This window comes from Carcharhinus amblyrhynchos, chromosome 12 (genome assembly GCF_965287045.1).
Source record: "Carcharhinus amblyrhynchos chromosome 12, sCarAmb.v2.hapA, whole genome shotgun sequence".
Lineage (NCBI taxonomy): Eukaryota > Metazoa > Chordata > Chondrichthyes > Carcharhiniformes > Carcharhinidae > Carcharhinus > Carcharhinus amblyrhynchos.
Genome location: NC_137335.1, coordinates 65,196,209 through 65,216,619, shown reverse-complemented (window position 1 = coordinate 65,216,619; position 20,411 = coordinate 65,196,209). Strand labels below are relative to the sequence as shown.

At 40.3% G+C, this 20,411-nt stretch overlaps 1 protein-coding gene across 1 annotated transcript in view; it reads right to left on the bottom strand.

Moving 5' to 3' along the window:
• Window positions 1-20,411, bottom strand: part of LOC145351047 (tetratricopeptide repeat protein 7A-like) — a 252,791-nt gene that overhangs the window by 114,360 nt on the left and 118,020 nt on the right. Inside the window, exons 12-15 of the mRNA XM_080200649.1 lie at window positions 15,056-15,173; window positions 11,325-11,382; window positions 6,972-7,044; window positions 2,963-3,123 (exon numbers count right to left, since the gene is read on the bottom strand). Coding sequence (XP_080056775.1) covers window positions 2,963-3,123; window positions 6,972-7,044; window positions 11,325-11,382; window positions 15,056-15,173 — 410 coding nt within the window. The remainder of the gene's footprint in view (window positions 1-2,962; window positions 3,124-6,971; window positions 7,045-11,324; window positions 11,383-15,055; window positions 15,174-20,411) is intronic.

The following is a 20,411-nucleotide window of genomic DNA, read 5'->3' as shown; positions in this document are numbered from 1 at the left end:
GGGGCCATTAACAATGAGAGAAAAGCAATGGGCCATTAACAGCGAGTGGAGTAACACATCATTAACAGTGAGAGGTCAGTGTCACCCCCATGAGCCTACAACTGCATTTTATGAATCTAGGGGAAAGAGTCCCGTGGGAAGAAGATTAGTTGGAATACATCAGCTTGTTTGGCCTAGGCCCAGAAAATGAACAGATCTTGGTCATGTTGTCTTGCACCCCCTTGCCAATGGACCAAGATCTTGCTCCATCAAGCCTGTATGGTAGCTGGTCTACAGTGGCTACCCCATTTTAAAAGAACTCACATGTAGGCATCCTGCACTCTTAAAATGAAGTTTGAGACCTGAAACATCAGGACCCTCATGGATAACCTTGAGAATGACAGACTGGAACTGCATATTGCTATTGTTACCTGGGCACTCAAGCATTTCAACATCGATATTGCCAGCCTAACTGAAATCCAGCAGGCAGGCAAAGGGTAAGCTCAAGGAACAAGCTCAAGCAGTTATATCTTCCATTGAAAAGGTACACCAGAAGAAAATCGTTGCCTCCACGGAGTTGGCTTCACCATTAAAAACAAACTAGTTGGCTGTCTTAAAGACTCTCCTTGAGAGATAAACAAATGCCTCATGACTCTTCAGCTCACTACAGCCCAGAACTGGGGTTAAACAGAGTTGCATCATCATACCGACACTACCAATTTGCAATCTTCCTTGCTGCAATTGTGAGTTCCTGCACTGCATCTTGTAGATATTACACATGGTTACAACTGTTTGATGGTGGTGGAGGGAGTGAATGTTTGGGATAACATGAAGCAGGCTGCTTTGTCCTGGATTGTGTCAAACTTCTTGAGTGTTGTTAGAGCTGCACTCATCCAAGCAAATGTGGAGAATTCCTACAACTCCTGACCTGCGCCTTGTAAAGGGTAGACAAACTTTGGGGAGTCAGGAGATGAGTTACTCACTACAGGAATCCTAGCCTATAACCTGCTTTTGTAGCCATAGTATTTATATGGTTACTTGAGTTCTGTATCTGGTCAACGGTAATGCCCACAATGTTAATAATGGGGGATTTAGCAATGGCAAGGTCATTGAATGTCATGTGACAATAGTTAGATCCTCTCTTGTTGGAGATGGTCATTGCCTGGACCTTGTGTGGTCTCTGACATTCAATCTTCCATAATCTTGAGGCCATTCTAAACTCTATATCTTACTGTGTGCGCGCCACTCAGCTAATCCCATTTCCCCATCCTTCCCCGGGAGATCCTGCAGTTTTTTTGTCTTCTCAGGTGCTTATCCAATGCTCTGCTGAAGGCCATAGTTAAATTTGCCTCCACAGCACCCTCAAGCATTGCATTCCAGATCTCGCTGCGTAATAGGGTTTTCCAGGACAGTGATGAGGCTTTTGCCGTTCACTTTGGATCAGTACCATCTTATTCTTGAGCCTTTGGCCAAGGGGAACAATTTCTCTCTACCTATTCTGTCTAGGCACCTCATGAGAACATCCATTAATCTCCTCCCAACCTTTGTTTCTCTGAGGAGAATAACCACAGCCCCTGATCCCTGCCTACAGCTGCAGCTGCAGGCCGCCCTGTGCAAGGGTTCAATTCAATCCACAGACACAGAAACCCATGACTCAAATCCTGTTTACTACATGCAGTTGGCAACAGTAGTACAGTTTCCACCCTTTGCTTTCGGAAACAGATAATCCAGCTTAAGGCTGCTCATTTTGTAATTTTCAGAATAGAAAGTAACAAAAGTCAGTTTTTTATTGAGTGTTCATGACTTTAAAATAACTGCTCTACACGTGGGGCAGAAATGGTCTTACTGTGCAGACACTAGTGAGTCAAGATTCTAAGTGGAAGCAATATTTGTAAACCTATTATTAAAAGCCGAAAACCTTTAAAAATATAGTAACAGCAGGCCCTAATTACACAGGTCTCTACTCTCCAACTTCTGTGTATTTGTTGGAAACATCAGATCTGAAATTAAGTCTTTAATGTTAAGGTGTTCCTTAACCATTGATGTGAGACACAATTATAAATCACAAAGTGATGCAGATAACAAAATAATTTTAACCACCTGCTCTTTTCTAAGCAAGTATTTGTGCAAAAGCCACGTAAAAGATTCTAAGATTCTGGGCGGGATTTTACAGCCTCACTCATCCCGAAAAAGTAAAATCCCACCCGAGGTCAATGGACCTTCCCATTGTCCGGCCCTCACCCGCTCCAATTCCCCGCAGATGGCGAGGCACTAAAATTCTGGCCACTGAAATCATTATTCCCAACCCTGCCCTCGGTTTGGACTCAAATATTAGGGTTTTCTCTCAATTAGTTCACTGACAAGCGCATCACGATCTTGTAATAATGCAAGAACATTGTGGATCTAAGATGGTACTTTTTGCAATTTAAGAAAAGACTGGAGAAAACTGGGTGCAGCAGAGTTGGAGACATGGACAGGGGGTTAGCTTTCCTGATGCCAGGGCCCTCAATCGGGCACAGAATGGGAACAACAATGCTTTCCCATCTGCTGCGGCAGGAACTGAACCTGCACTGTTGATGTTGCTCTGCATCATTAACCAGCCATCCAGCCAACTGAGCTAAACCGACCAGACCAGTAATTATGTAAGAATAGCGGAGTTATTGGCTGGTCATGGTAATCAATATCTAACAATTAATAGGAAGCAAGGGAAAACACTCTTTAGCAGAGTGTTTTGGGAACCACAGATTCAAGATCACTTTCTCCCAAGCTTACCAAACTTAACATATGTTATCTTAAATTACTCACATACTATTCCCAGACATTAATTTTTGAAAGCAAGTTATCAAATTTGCTTTTGAATTAATACTAATTATTTCAATTGATTCCATAGATGATGGACAAGGAAAGGTACCAATCACAGATAACTAAGCATCTCATCAAATACGGGTGATTAATATATGAACAAATTATTCTGTATTAATACCTGAAGTTTTCTGGGTATTCATTGACTGCCATATTGATGACCTCCAGAGCACGTTGATAATGTTTTTGGGCAGAAAACAGAAGTGTCAGCAAATGCAGAGAATGAATGTCATCATTCCTGAGCTTAAGTGCTACTTGTAACTGTTCAATAGCTTCAGAAATCTGCAAAACAAATTTAAAAACATCAAAAATATTCATAATGATCCAGTTGCAGAGTCAATGAAAAATCCAGGTCTGTCATTGTTAAATTCTAGACTGTGAAAACCAGGCTTAAATTACAATAAGTCACTGACAAAAACACTTGTTCACTTGCTCGAGTATCACGTTGATTTTTCTCTCACTCTTCCATATAGACACCCTTTAACCAATAAATGGGATAAAGGCAGGAAGGGGCAGCTATAAGGAGAATCAGCTTATAACAACTAAGTGGCATCAGCAGAGGATAAAGAGGATGACTGCTGCCACCGGACATAAAACATCAGAGGAGGAAGCAGATAAGACGAAAATGACTTTTCCATGAATCAATTAAAACACAATTTTTACTTGTTAATTCACAAGAGACAATGGATTCCCCTTAGTATTACAACCAATTCAGATAAAGAAATGAAACTGCTCAAAGTTAGTGTCAAGTGTGTCTATGCAACACTTTTTTGTAATAAGAAATTTGCAAATTACATTTAAACTGAGGCACAAATGATTTAATAAAGCCTATTTTAAAATCATCACATGAAGTCTTCATTTTATTTTCAATTGCCATGTTTTGCCCAGGCCACTTAAGAAGTTAAATGGCATCAACATTTTAACTGTACCCCTTTTGGGTGGAGCATCCAAGAAAGAAAGATTTGTTGAAAGAACATAACTTCTATCTTCAGTAAAACACAAACCACTTTGAGCTATTTCAATCACACTAATATCAGTAATGAGGTGAAAGAACAAATAGAGAAAAGTGAAGACCAAACTAAAAATCAGAAGGAAATAGACAAACTAAATAGGAGCAAGTATAAAACACTTCCAAAGCAATAAGGAACTTAACCTTAAGAAAATGAATAAAGAGGAAAGAACGTGCAGGAAAGGGAACAGAGAAGTATTCTCTCGGTAAATAAAATATAGTCCCCATGAACAGTATGAAAAATATTTTTATGTATCTTGTACTTCAGAGGAAATATGTTAATTAATTTTGACCTGAAAGGGATGTTAACATATTGGATACTCAACCAGAAAAGATCTACTTCAGACTGTTTCCAGCAAGTCTGTCTCCAGAGAGCTGACCGTCTTCCTGACAATCAGTGAAAATCCCAGTGTATTCAAAGCCAAATCAACAATCAGCACCAAGTGATGAAAGATAGTTGGATTATTTAAAACGTTAATGCACTCATACACAAAAATGCTTTTAACAGGGTCATATTTTCGACATGAAAATCCTACCCGAATAACATCCTGCTTTAATGTATTCATAGTAATACCTGCAAAATGTTTCAAGCTTGTCATATTTGTTAGACCCAGCTTTGCTATAGACCAGCAGCCCAATTTTACCATTTTCATTCTACGTGCTGGGCGGACTTGAAACTGGGAGTGTTTCAGATCCGACTTTTAGCCCCCATGCTCACTCTGTCTGCAAAAATATCAGCGAGTCCAAATTGCGCTGCACAAGCCTGTGGGCAGGGCTAAACGCGCTCAAAACTCTGCAGGTCCAATCAGTGCATGCACAGGGAAAAAAAGAGATAGAATGCTGTTTCCCTGCCACAAGCCTCCCAGGCCAGATAATGCCTTTCCATGGTCCCCCCACAGATATTGCCTTACCCCCACAACATTAGTGACCCCCTTAACCCCCTGCCACCCAGAGCAAATGTGGGCCCTTCTGCCCCCCTCCTCTTCACTGATCACAGGCAGAGTGCCAACAGACCCCCTCCCCCCCACCTCACTGATCACAGGCAGGGCAGCAGCGGATACACCTTCTCTCCAAACCCCACCCCCCTCACCACCACCACCATTACCACCAATCTCAAGCAGAGAGTCATTGGGCACTCAGCACTTTTCTCCCGACTAATCCTTACCGATGGGGCGCCCGAATTGGACTTATATGGAGCATTTCTGTTTCGCGCCTATTCCAGATGGGCGAATGCAGTGGTAAAGGGGGAAGTGCCAGTAAAGTTGGGCTTGCAGCCCATTAAGTCAATTCAAATGCATGCAATTTTTGGCTATTTTCAGGCCTCGGTAAAGGAGGAACCAGGCAGAGGCGGGTTCAGATCGCGTTACTTGCCTCACACCTTTACCACGCCCGAAAACAGGCCCAACATGATGGTAAAATTGGGCCCAGCGTGTTATTTAAATCCAGGAAACATTTAAGATGTTTAACAGGATGAATCTGGCTACAAAATTAGATGTAAATTGTTGCTACTGCTGCAGATGTTTTCAGAAATCTAATGACTGTATTGAGGAACAACTGGTTGACTGAAAAAAAATAGTTAGATGATTAAAAAGTTGACTCCAACAACATTTTGGTTAGTAAACACACCGTTCTGTGCACTAAGGACGCAATCAGTACCCCAGAAAGGAATGAAAGTGAAGACCAGAGGAGATAAATGAAAACAAACATGAACTAACTTTATGTCTATCCCTTACTCAAAATAACATTGCAAATTTAAGGTTATTTTATAGGTAACATTTTCATCATTTTTTTCAAGCTCCATTATTACGCTGCCACTGATATGCCTGTGTATAAATGCATACTATCTAACGTTGTGAATGTTAAGGTTTTTTCCAATCACTATCAATTCAGTACATTTGACATTAATTTCTACTTGGAAATACCAATAAGTTTCAAATATTCACTCTTTCTTTCAAGGTCGGACAACCTCTTTTTCCAACTAAACCAATTTGTTTCTTAAAATGAAAACCTTGAGATTTATTTTGAAATCTCCCTCTCACCAGTGTCACCCCTCTGTCCTTAGTCAACTTGAAGCTAAAATCCAAAACACTGAAAGAATGAATCACCATACAAATGGAAAACATCTTTCTTTCTTTGAGCAACATAGTGGCACAGTGTTAAGCACTGCTGCCTCACAGAGGCAGGGACTCAGGTTAGATTCCCTGTTTGGGTGACTGTCTGTGTGGAGTTTGCATTTTCTCCCCATGTCTCCGGATGCTCTGGTTTCCACTCACACTCCAAAGATGTGCATGTTAGGTTGATTGGCCATAGCAAATGTATCCTTGGAATCAGGGGACTAGTAGGGTAAATACGTGGGTTACAGGGATAAGGCCTGGGTGAGATTGTTGTTGGTGCAGGCCCGATGGACCAAATGGCCTCCTTCTGCACTGTAGGGATTCTGTGAAATCAGATAGGGATTTTTTAAAAAACTCTTATTAGACTGAGCAGATAGAGGAATGGTCTTTTTGAAAGAATTTTTTGCGAAAAAGCTTTATTTACCTGGGAAATAATCTTTTATTTAGAAAGATATCAGATAAATCATTACTATGAAGGGAGGCAGTGGAAGAGTAGTATTTCGCTGGACTAACAATCCAGAGACAAGAGGTTTGAATCCCACCACAGCACATGGTGAAATGTGAATTCAATATAAAAAAAAGCTGGAATGATTAGATGCAGATACTGGCACAGTGGTTAGTACTACTGCCTCACAGAGCCAGGGACCCGGATTCAATTCCGGCCTTAGGTAATTGTTTAACATTTGCACATGCTATGTGGGTTTCCTCTGGGTACTCCTGTTTACTTTCACAGTCTAAAGATGTGTAGGTTAGGTTGATTAGCCATGCTAAAATGCCCTTTAGGTTAGGGGATTAGCAGGGTAAATACGTAGGGTACAGGATTACTGTCTGGGTGGGATGCTCTGTTGGAGAGTTGGTGCAGACTCAATGGGCCAAATGGTTTGTTTCTGCATTTTCCAAGTGCTTTAACTATTAGTGTCGCTTGTCCTAAAAAGCCTAATATGTCATTGCCTGAGCAGAAATAATACACTAATGGCACGCACGGGAATTAGGACAATTACACTCACCTGCCTGTTGAAGGCCAATTGTAGGGAGAGGTAGAGTGCAATCTGATGGTCATCAGAATCCAAGCGGTGTGCTCTATAAAAAAGGGACAGAAAATCAGAATTATAATGCTAAACGCCAAAGTGAAAATATAGAAACTCAATATAAAGAAAAACAGTAAACTAAAAGGAGACTTTCCTTCTTCAGGACATTTGATTTAACATATTTATAAAATCTCGAACAGCTGTTACATAGCAACAGTTTTCAGATGATTCAATTGCTATGATTGAATGCATTTACAAGTGGCATTTCCACAGTAAAACACCAAGCATTTTACTTTTTCTTTATTAGCATAGCCAATAATATTTTATATTTAATGCTACATTAAGATTGGATAACCGCAGCACTCTGAAAACTGAATATGTAGTTTCTGATCTGTCTGGCTCACTCCTACTATCAAAACTAATTATTACAGGTCACAAGTAAATGTCAAAAAAGCAAAAATGTAACAAAAATGTAATTTTTTCTCCCAAAGCTACAATAACATTGCTGAAATACTGAAAACAAACCTTTTCTGAAAATTAGAGAATATATAGAAAGATCTTCATTTTTGCACAATTGTTTTTAGAAGCCAGATTTCCCTTGCACTTGTTTCATATTATGGGACCTTTTTTCTTTAAGGATTCTTGCTATCTGTTGGAACTGATCGGATGTTTCATCCTATGAGGAAACAAACATCTCCCAGTGGCCTCAAAGATGTTAAGTTATATAGACCTGGAACAGAGAGATTTATTCTTTTTTGTTTTAAGACCTTTAGTCTATACTCCACTGGCTGATTTGAGTGGAGAGAGCAAAAGGGGCAAAACCATAACACTCAAGGTTCCCTCTCCTGCCTGTGGATTATTTTTCTCAAAGGCATATGTTCTGAAAAAAATAGACATGCTGTCAAAGCTTTTCATCCTGCACTCATCAGGACAGACAGTAGAATGCCAAATTTCAAAAGGTTCAACAATTGATACTGCATTAGAAAAGGGTGCTAATTGATTGGTCAAAGCACTGTCATAGAGAACACACCATTGAACAATTGTGCCTCATACTTTAATTCAAATTATTTAATTCACCATGACGCCTGGACATATTCCTTTTGCCTGCAGAGGGCAGATCCCAACATTTGAATATAAGTAGCTTCAAGCAAGCTCAAGTTGGCAACATTTGCTGAACAAGCCTGAGTATACCAAGAATTACAAGCCCTCAATGTTACTCACTTATGCAAATGTGGCTCACATACAAACAAATTGATTGGCTGTATTAGCAAAATTGGGCTGGAAACCCAGAATCAAGCAGCTGAACTAGTCAGTACAAACAGATCAGTTTTTGTTTTATTTCTTCCTTTGATCACTTGTTTCCTCTTCTATCTATGCATTTTCAAGTTTGATTTGATATTTTATGACCATTCATTTTTGTTAATGGTTAATATTGCAATGTTGATTACTCAGAAATATTAGATGCCTTAGATGTTCAACGAAACCATTGAAGAAATCACAAGACATACGGAACAAGTTTTCAATGAGGCATTATTATGAGTCTTTTATTTAGGTAAGGCAATCGAACACAGACAAATCCGCACTCTGATCTATAGAATATGACTGGCATTATGTTCCACAAATCTTTTATTCTTCAAAAGTAAACACATGAATGAAATATGAAAGATGATTTGTATAAAGTTAAATCTGTGTTTATTCTCTTCTCAAGTCTAATGAATTATTGTCAGAAGTTGTGAAATTATGAAAATGAGTGTTTCATTAAAAAAAAGCATCGTATCTAATTAACATTCTAATTTCCTCATTCTCTGAATTTTGGATCTCCAACTCCCATTTCATTTTTTTTGACTATTCTTTCTATTTAGCTTTTAGTGATTTCCATTCCTGCACACCCACATCCATTTGTTCCTTGACGGTTTTTCGTCTTTTGTCATTAAGAATGCAATCCAATTTATCTTTGTTAGATCGACTTTGAACTCCATTTGCTTTAGTTTTGTTCACTTATTTACTCTATGCCCTTCACAACTTTCTGCTCCCAGCTACATAACATGTCACCTTAACAATTGGCCAGTCCAGCCAGTTAACTGATGAAATCTGCTATTGCAGCCTGGGAGATGGGTATGCCTGATACTCAGTATTCTGAAGACAAGGGTAGTTCTACAGATAGGCATAAGGCTGTGAAACGTTCATCAGTATCCTATGCTGATAGTCTATATTACTTTGGTCAGTTAAGCTCTAGCATTGTTCCAATGCGAGGTGCAGATTTTTAAGCTTCAACTATTGCCAATCTGTGTCAATGTCCTCCATGACATGGAGATGCCTGCATTGGACTGGGGTGGGCACAGTAAAAAGTCTCCCAGCATCAGGTTAAAGTCCAACAGGTTTATTTGGTATCATAAGCTTTCGGAGTGCTGATCCTTCATCAGGTGAGTGATGAGTGACTCACCTGATGGAAGGAGCAGCGCTCCAAAAGCTTGAGACACCAAATAAACCTGTTGGACTTTAATCTGGTGTTGTGAGACTTCTTACAATGTACTCCAGTATGAGGAATGGAGGGATACAGTTTACAGTATCTTTAGGCTCATATTCAGGGTGGTGGATTTTCTTATGTATTCAACGCTCAACTATCCAAGAGTAAAGAAAATTTCTTACTCGTGCAAATTATGATGCAGATGTCAAATCTCTAACTTGCTGCCTTCTTTATAAATGATGACACAATTACAAACGGCATTAAGCAAGAACAACAGAGCGACCTGCCCAACTCTGTAAAATGATTGCTGGCAACAAAAGAGCTTCACATTATTTCAGTACATCCCAAAAAGTCAATATTGACATGACTTCATCATCAGAAATCAAGTGGTCTGTGAATCATTTCCAGAAAAATTGTATGTTTGGAAACAAATCACAATCTTTTTAATTGGTCCCTATAATCACAGGTTTATAATCATGTTAAATGGTTTACAATAGTAAAATAAAGATAGGAGCTGGCATATTACAAATAACATTCCTTAAATGTAAATTTAGATGCTTATAAGTTAATTAAATTTTGAAGGGGGGAAAATTATTTCAAATCATTGGTAATTTCTGAAGAATGAGTAGGGAACAGAAAAGCTTGTATCAATCAGGTCTAAAATACCTACAATGATTTAATCAAGTTTTATACTGTACCTCATGTAAATGCTTCTATTTTGTACAACAAAATGAATTGCTGTCTATGTACATGGGATTAATCCTGCTCCCTGATCTCTCCCAGAATTTGTCTAACTATATTTAAACACTAGTCCTCAAGCCCTGCAAATGCAATTTAGTAACTTTGCCCATCTCTTCTCAAAGGTTGTATTTCCTATAAAGCAACAATGACTACACTTTAAAAGTTCTTAGTTGGCTATAAAGTGCTTGATATTACAGACTTGCAATATAATGCAAGTTGTTCTTTCTTATACTTCATTTGGTCTCAATTTCCCATGTACAATGCGATAGAAGATTGATTGGCGGTCTAATACTAACAAAGGACCTGATTTTAACTCTATGATCCAGCTATCCGAACTTACTGCACCCATCTTGGAAAAAAAATGCGCTAAATGGACGGATCCAGGGAGCCAGGTGTGGGATAAAGTTAGGCCTGGACACTGATTGGAGGTGCCAACAGGGGCTGCCAAAAAAATCTGCACTTGCAGTTTCAATAGTCATTTATTGAGATAATGCCAAAGTTCTTATCATCATGATTACATTATTACTGCTTGATTGCTTCTACAGTTAAAAGTTCTCTAATATTTCATCCCATTTGTTCTGTTAAGTATTAGGCCCACTAGGTCTCACCCTTTATGCTCCCACTCATAAGAGCAACTCATGGCCCCCATTCATCCCAATGTCCCTTATAGCTCTGGTGCCAACTGAGTGACGACTCCTGCCAACTTATGAATTCCCGCCGCCTTCAAGAACCTTTATAATTCTTATGCAAACTTAGTGGTGACTCATGGCAATCCATGCTCCCCCACCCACCACCGTTTTCCCTTACACTCTCCAGGCAACTCACCCACCAAGTATCCACCAAGTGCAGACCTTGGGAGTCATGCTGAGATGAACAAAAATAAAGATCTAATATCTATTACACATTTCATGATAGACATAAAACACTCATTCAAGAAAGCCCATTCAATACATTTAATTCCCATAAGTACTCAATCCCTTATTTAAAAAAAACAAACACATATGGATATCCCCACATCAAAGACAGCAAATCTTATGATAACCAGCTTGTTCAAACCGCCATCAATGGTAGTTGGACTCTCAATTCTAGTTTATTCTAAAATAAAAACAAACATGCAGTCTTACTTTTTGAGAGCTGTCAATGATTTCTTGTGGAGTTTATCTCGGGTGCTCCTTAGAATAACTGCACAGTAATGACACAGAGATGAGAATGATTCAACAACTTCAAAAAAATTCTGTGAAAATGGGAATGACCTATTTAGTGAGAACCATTTTATCTTCTTTTATTAAACGCAATAACATGGTCACTGCACGAGCTGCTCAGCTTGTGGTAACCTCTGAATCACACAGTTCAGGATCCAAGTCCCAGCCCAGGGCTTGAGCATAAAAGTCAAGGCTGACACTCCAACGCAGTACTGAGGGAGTGATGCGGCATCAGAGATGTCCGCCGGAATTCTACCACCCCACCTGAAATTGGAGCAGGTGAGCGGCTGACAATGGAAATGTCCATTGACCTCGAGCAGGGTTTTCCAGTCTCGGGTTGACCGAGGCCGTAAAATCCAGCCCATCATCTTTCGGATGAGAGATTAAACCAAAGCCCTAGCTGGTATTTCTCGTGCATGCAGAAGATCCCATGGCAATATTTTGGACAAGAGTAGGGGTGTCATCCCTGGTATCCTAGCAAAACTTCAACCCTTAATCAGCACCACAAAACAGATTATCTGGTCATTATCAACTTACTGTTGGTGGAAGTTTGCTATTTGCACATTGGATTCTGAGTTTCATAAAATAAAACAGAAGTATTTAATTGACTGCTAAGTGCTTCGAGATGATCAGTGATGTGGAAGCGCACTATTTAAATACAAGCTTGTTTTTTATTTCTAATGTATTATTTTAGCACACAGTACAATGGCCAATGTGGTGCAACAGCTGTGTTCTTAATTTCTACGTCTATAGTATAGTGAATTTATTTTTAAAAAGCATCCCTTGAAAAGATCCTTTAGTAAACAAACTCCCAATTGATGTTTTCCTCCATAAAGTGGTCTCAGAAGTTTTGCTTTGAGGAGTGTCCTATAAATGCAGCTTACATTTTGGTTGCCATTGATTTCCCCAATTTTTCAGGGTCTCACTGAAGTAAGCAATTTCCAAGGACTAGCAGATTTCAACAAGGGTGACGTTAATGGGACTATGATTCACTTTGATGCCCCTAGATTAGGGAAGAGAAAAAAAAACCCAAGTCTCCTGCACCTGATCATGTTCTAACAACCACTTCTGAGATGCTCATTAGTAATGCATCAGAATTAAATACTGTTTATGTTCAAATGGTTGAGGTAATGTATATGGATGTAAATATATTCCATATATCCAGGGTGGCACAGTAGCACAGTGGTTAGCACTGTTGCCTCATAGCTCCAGGGACCTGGGTTCGAATACTGACTTGGGACAATGCCTCTGAGGAGTCTCTGCCCGTGTCTGCATGGATTTCCTCTGGGTGCTCCGGTTTCCTCCCACAGTCCAAAGATGTGCAGGTAAGGTTGATTGGCCATGCTAAATTGCCCCTTTAGTGTCCTGGGATGTGTAGATTAGGGGGATTACCGTGATAAATTTGTGGAGTTGTGGAGAGAGAGCCTGGGCTGGGACTGTTGTCGGCGCAGACTGAATGGCCTCCTTCTGTACTGTAGGGTTTCAATGGTTTCTATAGATATTGGCCTATTTGAAAAGGGACCACTGGACAGGAGGGAGGTAGCAAAAGGTGAAAAGAAGGCTTTTTTTTACTAACGATAATGAACTAATTACTCATTTTCCCTCTTGGCAACACCACCAACTCAATTAAAATTAGTTAACAAGCAACAATGGCAGTGAATTAAAAATATCTGATCATCTGCAATCTGGCCTCCTTTTATTCAGTGCATGCAGTACAAATATCACAAACAAACAAAGGGATAGGCCATTATCAAAATACAAAAGCCCTTTTGCTAATTTGCAGCTGCAATAGTAACACAAGGTTTCTTAGGCTACGTAACACGTAAATGCAGCACAAATCAGTTAATTAGAACATTAGATACTGACACATCAAGGAAATTACATCCACAAAAACATAGTCCATGTTACAGAATAAAACCTGGAAAAAATATTCCGAGTAACAAAAATCAGAAGGAAGATTTATTGGTTGAGATGAACTGCATATTGCAGCCTCCACAAAGTACATCCCCTTATAAAAGTAAACTTCTCAACTATTGCGGAGGGAAGTGGACCATGTCAGTAGTCCGGGGAAGACGGGGGGGGTTTGGTGATTAGGAAATTGGATGCCTGGAGATTGATTTGGAAAAGGCACTTATCTTTTGAATCCAGAAAGTCCTTACCGGGATGAAACAGTCAGGTTCCCCGATCCTTGGGAAACCTGACCAACAACATGTGCCCTAGTGGCACAATCGGTTAGCATGTGGTGTTTATACAGCAGTCCAGCCAGTGGGCTATGCCAACGTTGTGAGTTTGAGCGTCACCTGGAGCAAATATTTGGGCTGGCACTGTGGTTAGCACTGCTGCGTCACAGTGCCAAGGACTCGGGTTCAATTCCAGCCTCGGGTCACTGGCTGCGTGTAGTCTGCACGTTCTCCCTGTGTCTGCGTTGATTTCCTCCGGGTGCTCCAGGTTCCTCCCATGCTCCAAAGATGTGTGGATTAGGTTGATTGGCCATGCTAAGTTGACCCTAGTGCCAGAGGATTAGCTGGGTAAATGTGTGGGGTTACGGGAATAGGACCTAGTGGTCGGTGCAGACTCAGTGGGACTTATGGCCTCCTTCTGCACTGTGGGGTTTCTATTCTATGATTCAATGAACAGCTGCAATTGTGGATCTGCATAACAATGAGGTTTGTAGACTCAGTAACATAATTAAAGTTCAAATCCAGAGAGCAGGTTGGTGGTCTGCCCTCCTTCCAACCAGAAATGAGCAGGTTGGAGGTGGGTTTGGTTGGGATGATAGGTTTCACAGATTTTAACGGCCACACAGCCCCAACCCAAACTACTCACTTCCTTGGGTTAAGCCATCTTCACACCCCCAACCCCACCATGGTTTCAAGATTGTGTTTTTATCTGAAAACAAGGAAAGAGCTCCTACAAAAGCAAAATAACGTGGATGAAGAAAATCGGAAATACATTAAATAAACTGGAAATATTCAGTAGTTTCAATAGGACCAGTATAGGATCACATTTTTCATTTGAATTGTTCTGACAAAAGAGTTAAGTCATTGTGCTTTGTAGGAAGTAGAAGGAATGTATGCGGGTACAGTTGCCAGATAACACTAACCAGTCAATTATCATGGCCTTCTGGGTTATAAACATATGTTTAGATAATAGGCTGCGGGTCAAGGGTCAAATATCAACCAGGAAAAGATACAAGTAGGTGCTTCCTGCCTTTCCAAACTGCCAGTTATAGGGGGCATTGGCACCAGTCTAGGAACAGCCATTGGCCAATCCTCTTTGTTTTGAGCTGTCAGAATGAAGAATAAAACAAACAAAAATAGGGGAAAAAAGAAAATTTATTTTTGGAAAGTAAGTGTATTTAAAGATTTGCATTTTCAGAAAAAATTTTGTGTGGAATTTTCCCGTCCTGCCCACCACCAGAATCGTAGCAGTGGGTCAGGACCATGCAAAGATCCATTGACCTTGGCAAGATTTTCCAGTCATGGGGCGAGAATGGCCAGAAAATCCAGCCCTCTGTGTTTATTCAGAAGATGGCAAACAATTAAGCACTTGCCTTTAACTATACCAAAACAAGCACCGCTTTGCTCAAGTACCTACAGAAGCAATCTCTTGGATGTGATGCTGTACTTATACCGCCTTGTTCATCATCTTACCGTCTGTAGCTTGGAGACTATAGATTAGCCCGAGGCCCAGATAGCCTTTGGCAAGAAATTCACCAGCTTCTTCCCCCATGGTTGTTACAATCTTGCAAAATTGCTCTCCTTCTTCTAGCTGCAAATAGAAAACATTCATCACAAAAGCACAAAAATGGAGACGGCATTACACAGTTCATCGAGTGCTAGAAAGTTAAAATCCAGTTCAGGATTCTAGTCTTGCATTTGAAACTAATGCCACAAAGAGTAAGGCATAACGCCATGATCAGTGAGTCTCAAATCAGAACTGGTTTTCCTTGAAGAAACAAAATTAAATCAGCTAAATCCATCATTGTAATTTTCCTTCATTTGCCGCCTTAATTTCCCTTTAAATGCACTTATTCTATTTCACTTCAATTGTTACTGAGTTCCATATTCTCACCACTCTTTGTTAAAGAAATTTCTTCTGAATTGTCCATTGGACTTCTTGGGGACTACCTTATGTTGATGATCTCTAGTTAAGCTCTTCCCACAAGTGGAAACATTCTCTCTGCATCCATTCTATCAAAACGCTTGCAATTTCAAAGAGCTTTGTTAGGTCATCCCTTAGCAAGAAAAAGAGAATCCCAGTCAATTCTTTTCTGATTTGTATACCCATCTGCTTCGAGTGTCACCTTTGTAATCTTCTCTGCACCTTCTCCAGTGCCTTTATACCCTTTTTATAAAATGGCAGCCAGAACTGCATATAATATTCATAATTGTGGGTCTAAAGAATACTCTTAGCTCTATTCTCTCCACAAATGTTACCAGGCCTGCTGAGATTTTCCAGCATTTTCCATTTTTTGTTTTAGATTCCAGCATCCACAGTATTTTGCTTTTTCTTATGGCTTAAATTCCCTATTTTGCATTTCTATAAATAAAAAATTGTGCTCAATTTGTTTTACTTATGGCCTTCCAACCTGTGGTGCAACTTCTGGTCATTGGCATAGTGTATTCTTGAGTTCCCTTTGTCCTACCCTACCTAGATTTGAACTTTTTAAATATAAAGTGACACCTCTATTTTTCCTACCCAAATTTCTATCTCATATTTATCTGTGTTGAACTTCATTTGCCGCTTACTGGCCCATTCTGCAAGTTTATTAATGTCCTCCTGTAAGTTGTTATAGTTCCCTTCTGCTTAGCCCATTCCACCCCACGGAAGCCCCTGCCCCACCCACCCATTACTCTATTATGCGGCACCATATTGAAGGCATTTTGAAAATCTGGATAAATTACATCCACTGCACTGACATTATCTACTCTGTTACATCCTTTAAAAAAAAATTAGCCAAGCAAGATTTTCCCTTTTGAAATCCATGCTGATTGTTAATGATTATATTTTCAATTTCTAGTGTTCTTCTCATTTCTTTTTTTTAATTTATTTAATTTACACCAATGTTAAGCTGACTCATCTACAATTGCCTGGGTGTTACTAAACGTGTGTAGTAATGCCTCAGCTATCTCTTCCCTAGATTATCTTTAAAACACATGGGCGCAATCCATCTTGACCAAGACCTGATCCATTTTGAATTTATTTAGTTTCTTCAATACAGCCCCTTTCATATTTTAAATATACTTCTCATTGCTCATCTCATCATTCAATACCAAAACTAATGCCATCCATAGCTGACTGTGTTATTCTGTCTACCTCTCAATAGTCATAGTCCCATCATAGCCATCTTGTTTTATTGAATTGACAGCAAAATATTTGACTATATTGTTTTAAGCTCCACAATAATTCAATTCCATAGTTGTCTCTGCTTTCTGGAATTTTCACCTAATCTCCTCTTATTCCCTGCTAAGAAGTTGGTTAAATGTAGATTTTGATCTGATTTATTATTGTCAAATGCATTAGTACGCAGTGAAAAATATTGTTTTTTTGCACGCTATACAGAGAAAACATAGAGAAGGAGAGGGTGCAGACTGTGTTGCCACAACCATACCTAGGGTGTAGAAAAAAGTCAACTCAATATAAGATAGGGCCATTCAAAAGTCTGATGGCAGCAGGGAGGAAGCTGTGCTCAAGTGGTTGATACATGACCTCAGGCTTTTGCATCATTTTCCCAACGAAATAAGGTGGAAGAGAATATGCCCAGGACGTGTGGGGTCTTGGATTATGCTGGCTGCTTTTCCGAGGCAGTGGGAAGTGTAGACAGTGTCAATGGATAGGTGGCTGGTTTGTGTGATGGATTGGGCTTTGCTCATGATCCTTTGTAGTTTCTTGCAGTCTTGGTCAGAGCAAGACTCATACCAAGCTGTGACACAACCAGAAAGAATGCTGTCTACGATTCAAAACAGAGCATTCTTTTGTTCGTTGGTTAAATCTTTGCTCTTTATACTAGTTTACTTAGCTTTGAATATTTGTATAAGATAATGAAAGGGGTGGATAGGGTAGAGGTAGAGAGATTCTTCCCACTCAGAAAGGACAGCAGGACTAGAGGGCACAGCCTCAAGGGGGGAAGCAGTTTAGAACGGAGTTGAGGAGGAACTTCTTCACTCAAAGGGTGGTGAATCTCTGGAATTCTCTGCCCGTTGAAGTGGTGGAGGTTACCTCGCTAAATATATTTAAGACATGGGTAGATAGGTTTTTGACAGACAAGGGAATTAAGGGTTATGGGGAGAAAGCGGGAAAGTGGAACTGATCCACTTTTGATCAGCCATGACCTTATTGAATGGCGGGGCAGGCTCGAAGGGCTAGATGGCCTACTCCTGCTCCTATTTCTTATGTTCTTATGTTCTTATGAAATTATTTTAAGAAAGATAGTTAAAAATGGCTTCTGAAAATTCATACTGGAAAGTTTGTTCCTCTTCTTCTAACCCTGTCGAAAGTCTGTCAGCAAAACGCCAGTGAAGTCAATGTTTTTGATTACCTGTACCTAGAAGCATTTGAGAAAACAATCAACTAAATGATGGATACAACTGATATGTTCCACCAAACTATTAAGTAACATTACAATCTAAACAGATGGCCATCGGCTGGCAACGGTTTTGTATTTTTCAAAAGGGCTTCAGTTGCCTGGGTTATCTGTTTAACCTTTCATGAACTGCTTCAAAGCTACTGTGTTATTTGAAATGACTTTGACAGCTGGCTGTTATTGCTGCTACTGCACACAATTACCAGTGAATAATCTCGTTTGCTACTTTAGTCTGGTTCTGATGTGGCTGATGTTACTCACTGCCTGAGCTGACAAGGCTGAACCATAAAAAATCTAACATGTAGAAACAATATAAAAAAATATATTTTACAGCCAAGTTACTTTCAGCAAAAGATCGCTCCGTCAACACAAAGGAGTTGAATTTTGTCATTAGTGAGCTGGTCCCATCACGTTAGAATGAATTCCAGGTTGGGAACTGGAAAAGCAGGTAACAGGATATCAGGTAAAATCTTCCTGGAGATGGTTGATTAAGAAGCTGCTTGTGGGAGCGTAATCAATTAGGGCCAGGGTGAGAAGACACCTAGGGTGGAAAAGACAATAAGAGCAGCTGGCAGCCCCTCAAAGAGTGATGGGTGCTACTCAAGCATATGGCAAAAGGAGAGGGAGCCATAGGTGGAGATGTGCCACCAATGTTGGAACATACAACTCCTAGCATCCAGAACAATCAGGTATTTTCATCTGTAGGCTAGCACTATTTATTTTTTATTCTTTCATAGTAAGCAAACTTCACGAGAAAGGCAGGCATTTGTTGCCCATCCCTAACTGCCATTGAGAAGGTGGTGTTGAGCCACCTTCTTGAGTGGCTGTACATCCATCTGGTGAAGTACACCTAAAGTACTGTTAGCAAGGAAGTTCCAAGGCTTGACTCAGTGCAGTGAGGGAAAGGCAATATAGTTAAAAGTCAGGATGGCATATGGCTTGGAGGGAACCTGCAGGTGGTGGTGTTCTGATGCATCTGCTGTCTTCTAGGTGATAGAGGTCATGGGTTTAGAAGGTGCTGTCAAAAGATGCTTGACAAGTTGTGCAGTGCACCTTGTAGGTGTGTACACTACTGCTATTGTGTACCAGTATGGAGGGAGTGAATTTTTAAAGTGGTTGTTGGGGAACCAGTCACACTGAATACTTGGCCCTGGATGGTGGTCAGCCTGAGTGTTTTGGGGGCTGCACTCATCCACAGAAATGGAGAGTATTCCTTCATATTCCTGACTTGTGCTGTTACAAACAGTGGACAGACTGTGGGGAGTCAGGAGGCAAGTTACACATCACAGAATGCCCGGCCTTTGACCTGCTCTTGCAGTCACAATATTTATGCTACTGACCAATGGTAGCCTGCAGAATGCTGATGGCCAAGGTGATTCCACTGAGTGTCATGGGCCATGGCAAGATTCTCTCTTGTTGGAGATGCCCATTTCCTGCCACTTAAGCAGTGCAAATATTACTTGCAATGTATTAGCCCAAGACTGAAGATTGTTCAATTCTTGCTGCATGTAGAAATGAAATGCTTCAGTCATTGAAAAGTCATGAATGATACTGAATTCTGTATCAGCAAGCATCGCTGTTTCTGACCTCATGACGGACAGAAGGTCATAGATGAAGCAGCTGAAGATAGCTGGGCCTCAAACACTACACTGAAAAATTTCTACAGTGATCCCCTGGGGCTGCGATAATTGGTCTCCACCAATCACAACCATTTTCCTTTCTGCCAGATATGACTCCAACCAATGGAGAATGTTTCTCTGGTTCAATTGTCTTCCATTTTGCTAGGGCTTTTTGATGCCATGTTTAGTCTAATGCTGTCTTGATATCAAAAGCCACCACTCGCATCTCATCCCCTGGTTGTAGATGTGCTAAACAAAACCTTTATGTGAATTTAAAGATAACTCTGCAATTAATTCCAAGGCATTAACTACCCTCTCGAGCTGTGGAAATTGCTCCTCCGGCAAACTGTCATTGCCCCTGGAAATGCCGATTAATTGGTGCTACAATGATCTTAATTGGCTTCCTTCTGCTGTCAGGCAGGCTGCCGTTAGGTATGCAGCCTGACACTGAGAAAAGTGGCCGGAGTGGGTAAAGTTGGGAGAGCCGGCTGGGTGTCACTTTTTCTAATGTTCCTGGGCCCTGTCCCCAAAAGCTGCCTCCATAGGGCTGGGAAAATTACAAAGAGATAGTATACCTGTCCATGTGAACTAACATTTCTACTGAGCAGGGAAAAGTACCCAAAAAGAGCAAAAAATATTAACAGGAGTTAGCAATTGAAACATGATTGAAAAATGCAAAAAACAGTTACTCTGCATAAAAAGGAGAGAGAGTTTGGGATAAAAACGTCAAAATATCTAGTTAGAACTGACTAGTGGGAGGGCAGCACCACTAGCTCGCAAGGAATGCAACTGCATTTCTGTGTC